The 7,824-nt window shown below is 48.7% G+C and overlaps 1 protein-coding gene across 1 annotated transcript; it reads right to left on the reverse strand.

The window, feature by feature from the left end:
- Positions 1-13: 13 nt before the first annotated feature.
- On the reverse strand, positions 14-6,335 carry ANKRD34A (ankyrin repeat domain 34A). The gene is made up of 2 exons (XM_087881219.1): positions 2,469-6,335; positions 14-2,349 (listed from the first exon to the last, which is right to left on the reverse strand). Exon 1 carries the CDS (start codon positions 6,252-6,254, stop codon positions 4,713-4,715), a length of 1,542 nt encoding a protein of 513 aa, XP_087737345.1. The 5' UTR covers positions 6,255-6,335; the 3' UTR covers positions 14-2,349; positions 2,469-4,712.
- Between the last annotated feature and the right edge of the window lie 1,489 nt (positions 6,336-7,824).

A 7,824-nucleotide genomic window follows, 5' to 3' on the forward strand; every position in this document is an offset into this window, starting at 1 on the left:
AGAAACACCATCGTTCTTTTGTTCAGCATTTGTATATATTATTTCAATATCTATCTACTTCTATTGGTCCGTATCGGACTTGGCACAGAAGAGGTCACATATCCCTCCCAACAAATTGTGCATTTGGCCACGAGGGGCAACATTGTGCTTAAACCACAACCGGAAGAGGAGAAACAAGTGCAAAAGAAAATCAGAGGGCCGCTGTTTAAGGAAGCATCTTTTTTAGGTCCTAGAGGATTGTCTCTCGGACAGTTGATGCCGAGTCAATACAGCAGGACTGGAAGAAACATCTGGAGAGGCTCAGAGTAGAAACAAACGTCCCATCACACTTCTGCAGCCCCAAATGCGAAACTCTTCACCCACACATTGGCAGCGGGTGCGAACCGTACAACCAGAGGTGGGCGCCACGTAATTTAACAACTGGTTCGCCCCAGCACCGAAAATGTCAGCGTGCGTGCATGCGTGCAAACCTTCTGCCTTGTGCTTTGCTCGCATGTGCACTTGCATGCATGCATGCGGCTTAAAAATGCAGCTAAATGGGATGGCACAGCACTGGGGCGGAGGGGCGGGGGCAGGTCCACCCCCCAGGTCACAACTACCGGTTCACACGAACCGATACGAACCGGCTGAATCCCACGCCTGCATACAACGGAAAAGGGAGATTGTGTAGTTGAAAATACACACCGTACATTCCCTTCCCAGAGCTTATTTCTAGATCCTGATGCCACGGAAGGCTCACCAACCTTGGCAGTTGGCGGTTTTAAATATAATTCTAGATTTTTAATCTAGATTTTATCCTCCACGACCACACAGCGCCAGCCCCGTAATCCATACAGAATTGAAAAGGGTGAGGTTTTTAAGGAAGTAAGATTTGCTGGTAACTTTCTCCCTCCAGATGTGGCATGGGAAAGCTGGACCCTGTCTTAAAATTTGCCAGCCATTTTTCGGAAGGGTGTACAGGTAGTCCTCGACGTATGACAGTTTGTTTAGTGACCGTTCAAAGTTACGACAGCACTGAAAATTTAACTTATGACCGTTTTTCAGAGTTACAACCTTTGCAGCATCCCCCTGGTCATGGGATCAAAATTCAGACGCTTGGCCACTGCTTCATATTTATGACAGGGTCACGTGATCCCCTTTTGCGACCTTTGGACAAGCAAAGTCCATGGGGAAGCCAGGTTCACTTAACAACCGGGTTACTCACTTATCAACTGTAGTGATTCACTTAACAACAGTGGCAAGAAAAGTCAGAGCAAAAGCCGACATTAACAAATGTCTCACTTAACAACAGAACTTTGGGGCTCAATTGTGGTCATATGTCGAGGACTACCTGTATGGGCAAAAATGGAATACAGGTAGTCCTCGCTTTACGAACATTCATTTAACAACTGTTTGAAGTTACAACGGTCCTGGTAAAAGTGTCATGTGACCAATCCTTGCATTTATGATCGTCACAAAATCCCTGTGATTACATGATCAGAATTTGGGCATTTGACAACCAGGATGTATTTACGATCATTGCAGTGTCCCAGAGTCTTGGGAACATCATTTGCCGCCTTCCCAGGGGTCTCCTGACATGCAAATATCATGGGGGAAGCTGGACTTGCTTAACAACGGTGGCAAAATCATAAATGTGGGTGTGACTCACTTAATGACCGCATCACCCAGGTATGGAAGTTTTAATCCCGATTGTGGTCATAAATCGAAGACTACCTGTCTGGGGCAAGAAGACAGATTCGCTTAACAGCTGCGTGATTTGTTTTAACGGTGGGGGCAAAAAGGTTGTAAAATTAGGTGCAACTCACTTGGCGGTGATGGTCCCCATTGTGGTCGTAAGTCGAGGAGCACCCGTCCCAAGTACTGTGCTGCAGAAGCAGAAACTGCAGCCCCAAAGTGCAACATTTGTGCAGGAATACGAAAGAACGGATGATTGTTAAGAGCAAGGGGGGGTGTATTCTATTAAGTCAAGAGTGGGCCAACCGATAATTTATGGGCTGGGGGGGATGGGGGGTCTAAGAAGGCAACTGGATGGGGTGGGGGGTGGGAAGCCAATTGCACCAAATTTTGTTGCTTAAAAATGGCAACTCCAACAAGGAGTAGTCCCTCCTGCCAGTCACCGGGACGTAGCCCCCAAACGGCTCCATCCATTCCCAAATCCAAGTGTCGGGAAGGGCTCATTTGTGTCAAATTTTGGCAAAGAAGGGTTAAGGTAGATATCTTGGGTAACAAGCACCTTCCCCCATCAATACAGCTGTTTCTGCACCCCAGGAGTGGGCTCAGATGGAAGAACAGAAGATGGGCAGGGGTCTTCTAAGGGTGGTTCCAAGTTCTATTGCTTGGAACAGGGGTCTCCAACCTTGGCAACTTGAAGACTTGTGGACTTCAACTCCCAGAGTTCTGGAAGTTGAAGTCCACAAGTCTTCAAGTTGCCAAGGTTGGAGACCCCTGCCTTGGAAGGAACAGGTCACGTCCAAGCTCACCACGTTGCCAGGGGGCACCAAAGACAACCAAGCCTCTTTTCAGGCATGGATGAGTAGGAGGAACCTCCCTTTGGGCCATTTCTAAATTTTAGAAATGCACAACGCTTTCAAACATGGCCCCTTCAAACATGTCTTTCAAACATGGCCCCTTTAAGACGGCGGTGGACTACATCTCCCAGAATCCCACAGCCAGCAGATTTCCAACCAGCCTCCTTATGCTGGCTGTGGAATTCTGGGAGCTGAAGTCCACCCATCTTAAAGGGACCATGTTTGAAAAAAAAAAACACAATGAATTCTCTTGATGGCATAAGGGATGAGATTCAAATACAGTTCTGGGAAGCAACCGAAGATCCTCCGTTTAACAGGAAGGTCGAAGATTAGAAGTTGCCAAGTTGGAAATTCCAAGGTCCCCCTTTGTAGGGACAACAGCCAAGAGAGATGAAAACAATCCAGGAAGTCCCGCTTGACAGTCCAGGTGGAAAATAAATAAATAAATAAAAAAGATAAGATCCATCCCATTGGATCTGTTCTCAACCACAGTTCTGGGAAATGAATTCAGGAATCGACCTACTTCCTGTCGATATAAATAAAGAGAATACTTCTGTCTGGTTTTTTTTAACCCAGAGAAACGAGCGTCCATTCCTGGAAACAGCATTTTTGTAAATATTTTGACCTCATCATCGAAATCTCTAGGTTCTTGCTGCTGCCGTGACAATTTAGACTCAAAAGTTCAGTTCAAAAGCATCCGGAAGACCAAAAATAATCCATGCTGGGTGAGAAATAACCCCCGAAAGTCTCAAATTCTTCTCCAGAAACATTTTAAGATCGCCACTCAAAACTTTTTTTACTGGAGGTGATGCCAAAAAAAAAAAAAAAAAAGTATAATTAAAGAGAGTTTTGGTTTTTAACTTCTCAGTCCTCCGAACTGGAGGATGGGTAGACTTTCCCCCGTTTATCTCTCTAGCTTGAACCGCCAACCCTGAGTGGTGACTCTCGTCAGATAAAGCCTTCGGAAGAAACGGAACCCTAGCAAAATCCAGGAGGGGAAAAAAAAAATAGCAGTGGCCCAGGACAAGAATATTTGGTTCAAGTACTCCTTCAGTGAGAACAAATCCCAACGAACCAGTGAAAAAGGCCAGTAAATCTATCGCAGTCTCCCTCGAGCTCAGGAACTTTCAGATGGCTGGACTTCAACTCCCAGAATTCCCCAGGGAGTTGAAATCCACCTGTAGGAGAAGGAGTGGCAGATCCCAGGGTCAGAATGAAAAGAGGCAGCAGCATAGAATCCCTGCGTAGCCACAAGCGAACTAAGTCCAACCTCCCCTTGAGGGCCATTGGCCCTTATCTAACTCTAACCGAGGGCTGAGAAGATTCCTGCGCATTGGCTTTTAGCAATAAAGCAGCTTCATTGAAACTTCATGGGTGGATTTGGTCTTTCTTGCCTGCCACCAGCTTCGTCTCGTTGAGGTTGAGGAACACTGGTCTACGGATCTAAAAAGGCAGAAGGCCCCAGATTTGACTTGGAGGACGAGAAGCGGGGAGAGAGTCGGTTTCCTGGGTGCTGCTATGCGTAGAACATCTTTACCTCTGTCACTTTCTGGTTCTCGAATTTTCTCAGATCTCTTTCGGAAAGCAGACCTGATGGAGAAGCAGAAGAATGTTGCCTTCTGAGGCCGACGGAGCCTTGAAGAAGTCCTAGATCCACAAGGCATGAAGCTATCTTGTGCCACTCATCTCAAAAGTCCATCCAGTGGTCCAAGAGGTCCCAATCTCCTTGGACCTCCACTTGAGGAATAACCTCCTCTAGAGTTGCGTATTTTCTGCATCCACCGTAGCCAACTCAGCATCCAAACCACAGAAAAGAGTGTCTAGATATCAACCATCTCCTATTTTCATGGCCAACATTGCGTCGGAGATCTTCCTGTCTCAAAATCTGACTAAAGATAGGTGAGTTTCCTCAAGAGTTGTAGCCACTGGACAGCAACTGGTGAATTGTCCGGCCCTTTCAAGATCCTTCACCACTTCATGGTGGTTTTTCTGGTTCCAACGCTAGGCGTAGAAAGTCAAGTTAGATTAGGATTCTAAATATGGCCACTACAAGGTAGGACACCAAACAAGAGAAGAGAGGAAGACAATGGAAACCCAACTATGAAGACAGGATGGGCCCTCTAAACTTTGACCAGGCCAAAGACAAAGATTAGGGTTGGTTCTGGTTTCCGGGGACTGCCCGTTTTAGGTGGCCACCGAGTCCCCTTGTGCAATCAGGCTCTGGAAACTGACCAGCTGTTTCATCTGCTCCGTCTGCATGGAGTGTCTTCGGATGAGCCGCTTGGTCATTGGGGAGGAGGGAGCTATGGGGATCAGCCCCTTGTGGGCCGGAGAAGGGGGCTTCCCATTGGGTCGAATGTCGCGGAGGGGAGGGTGAGGGTTGAAGTGCAGAGGGGGCAGGAAGCCCGGGCGGGTGTGAGCAATGTGATCGAGGAGCAACGTCCCGGAGCCCCTTCGTTCCAGGAGCCCTGGGGCTCTACGCCGGATGGTAATCGGGGAGATGGCGTTGGGGATGCTCTCTAGACTCTCCCGGGAGGAGCTGTTGGGCAAGGTCAACGGGGAGGCGTTGTACCTCCTCCTCTCCAGCGAAACCCGGCCAGACTCTGGAGAACCTGGAATGGATTCAGGACAGAGGGAATCGGACTCAAAATGTTCCGAGCAGGTCAACTTGTGATGCGCCACACTTCTGGAACTAGGAGCTTGGAGACCCTCTTGAGCTTCAGGGGCTGTGTTGTGTCGAGAGAGGGTCTGGTGGAGGTGGCCCAACTGGACCTTCTCCGCCCAGGAGGAATCTAAGCCCGAGATCTCGTCTTGTTGGGTCCCCATCTTGAAGCAGGAAGACTCCTGGCCTTCCACGCTGTGTCGCCGAGACAGCGGAGGCCTTTTGGTGATACTCAACCCGTTCATCTCAATCCTTACTCGATCTTCTGGGCTCCTGGCTTTCTCCTGATAGGAGGCGGCCAAGACCGAGGGAGCGACCAAACCCCACGGCTCAGAATTCAGTCTCTTCAGCTGCTTGGGATGGCTTTTGGGGGGCAGCCCCGAGTGTCCCTTCTCCTCCATCTCCTTCCCCTTGGCGTGGGGCGAGCAGCTGAGCCTGGTGGCCAGGCTGAAGTTGAAAACATCCCGTTCCTCTTCCTTCTCGCTGTTCCCAGGAGATTGGGATGTGAGGACCTCGATGTCCGACGGAGACATGCACAGGGCGGGCGGCTGCTTGTCCTCCACACCAGGAGAAGGCGGGGAGTTGAGGTACTGCTTGGTCTTCTTGGTCCCTGAAGGGGAGGTGTCGGTGGTGATGATGATGACTTCCTTGCCCTTGGCTTTGCAGGCGTCCAGGAGCACTTGCAAGGTTGCCCGGTCCCCTTTGTTGATGGCGTACACCAAGGCCGAGGCGCCCGAATAATCTTTGGCACTGGGGTCGGCCCCGTGGTTGAGGAGGACGGTGGCCACCTCGGCCCCAGCGCCTTCCGCGCACGCATGCATCAAGGCAGACTTGCCCGTCTTGTCAGGAATGTTGGGGTCGGCTCCGTTCTCCAGCAGGTACCTCACCATGCGGGGTTTGTTCTGGGGGTCCTCGTAGGGGGCCACGCAGGCGGCAATGAGCGGGGTCTCCCCCTGGGCGTTGCCCTCGTTGATGTAAGCCCCGCCTTCCAGCAAGAGGCGGGTCAGCCGGAATTTCCCTTGCCAGACGGCCTTCAGCAGGGCGCTGCCTTCGGTGTGCACCATGGTGAGGGGAGTGGCGGTGGCCGCCCGGCCGGGGGGGAGGGAGGCCGTCAGGAGGCGGAGGCGGCAAAGGCTGGTTTTGAGACCTGCAAAAGAGGAAGAGAGGAAGACTATGAGGTGATGGAACACAGATTTTCTAGGGATGTGCAAAGATGCCCTCATCACTCCCGGAAGGAAACAGTTTTCTGGCAACTACAGAGGGAGTGGGGTTGGACTGGATGACCTCAGGAGGTCTCTTTGGAAGAGTCAAAAAGCTTAAGTCTGATTCATTTTAAGGCAACCTTAATCATCCTTCAAGGAAATTGTAAGGTGGATATTTTTAATTAGGGGGGAAGGGAAAAAAAGCAGCCTTAACAAGATACGATTGGAATTTAGATGATGGATTGTGATCTGTGAATTTACAGATTAACAGAGTTGGAAGGGAGCTTGTAGGTCATCTAGTCTAACCCTCCACCCAAGCAGGAGATCCTACACTATTTTTGACAACAGAACCAAGCACTCAGGAATTGGACCGGTACAGGCAGTCCTTGACTTAAAGCCACAATGGAGCCCAAAATCTCCATTGCTAAGCGAGACAGTTGTTAAGTGATTTTTGCCTCGTTTTACGACCTTGCTTGCGCCAGTTGTTATGTGAATCACTGCAGTTGTTAAGTAAGTAACACAGTTGTTAAGTGAGCCAGGCTTCCCCCATTGACTTTGCTTGTCAGAAGGGGATCACGTGACCCCAAGGACATTGCAACCGTCATAAATACGAATCAGTTGCCGAGTGTCTGAATTTTGATCACGTGACCACTGGGATGTTGCAACGGCCATAAGGGTGAAAAACGGTCGTAAATCACTTTTTTCAGTGCTGTCATAACTTTGGTCACTAAATGAATGGTTGTAAGTTTAGCCCCTTTCCTAAAAAAAAAAATAAAAGTGCCTTTTAAGGAAAAAAACATATGGACATTAATTACTGCTTTCTCATATATTATTACGTAAGTGTAGATATTAAATATAGGTAGTCCTCAGCTTACGACCACAACAGAGCCCAACATTTCTGTTGTTCAGTGAAACATTCATTAAGCGAGTTTTGCCCCGTTTTACAACCTTTCCTGCTGCCGTTGTTAAGTGAATGATTGCCGTGGATAAGTTAGTAACACGGTTGTTAAGTGAATTCTGGTTTCCTCATTGAGTTTGCTTGTCCGAAGGTCGCAAAAGGGGAATCACGTAATCCCGGGACATTGTAACCGTCATAAATATGAGTCAGTTGCCAAGAGTCTGAATTTTGATCATGTCACCATGGAGACGCCGGAATGGTTGTAAGTGTGAAAAACGGTCGTAAGTCGCTTTTTTCTGTGCCGTTGTAACTTTGAACGGTCCCTAAAAGAACCGTTGTAAGTCTGAGGACTACCTGTATACAGGTAGTCTTCCGTTTGCAACAACTGAAGTTAGTGATTGTTTGATTGTTACAATGGCATGGAAAAAAGACATTTATAGCTAGATCTCACACTCGCAACATCCCCATGTTACTTAATCATGATTCGGGCACTTAGCAACCAATGTTTATTTACAACAAGCTGGGATCCCCTGA

Source organism: Pantherophis guttatus, chromosome 18 (assembly GCF_059756535.1).
Source record: "Pantherophis guttatus breed Tessera chromosome 18, ASM5975653v1, whole genome shotgun sequence".
Classification (NCBI taxonomy): Eukaryota; Metazoa; Chordata; class Lepidosauria; order Squamata; family Colubridae; genus Pantherophis; species Pantherophis guttatus.

Coding starts and splice junctions, on each gene's coding strand:
- ANKRD34A (XM_087881219.1), bottom strand. CDS start 6,254: ATGGTGCACACCGAAGGCAGCGCCCTGCTGAAGGCCGTCTGGCAAGGG.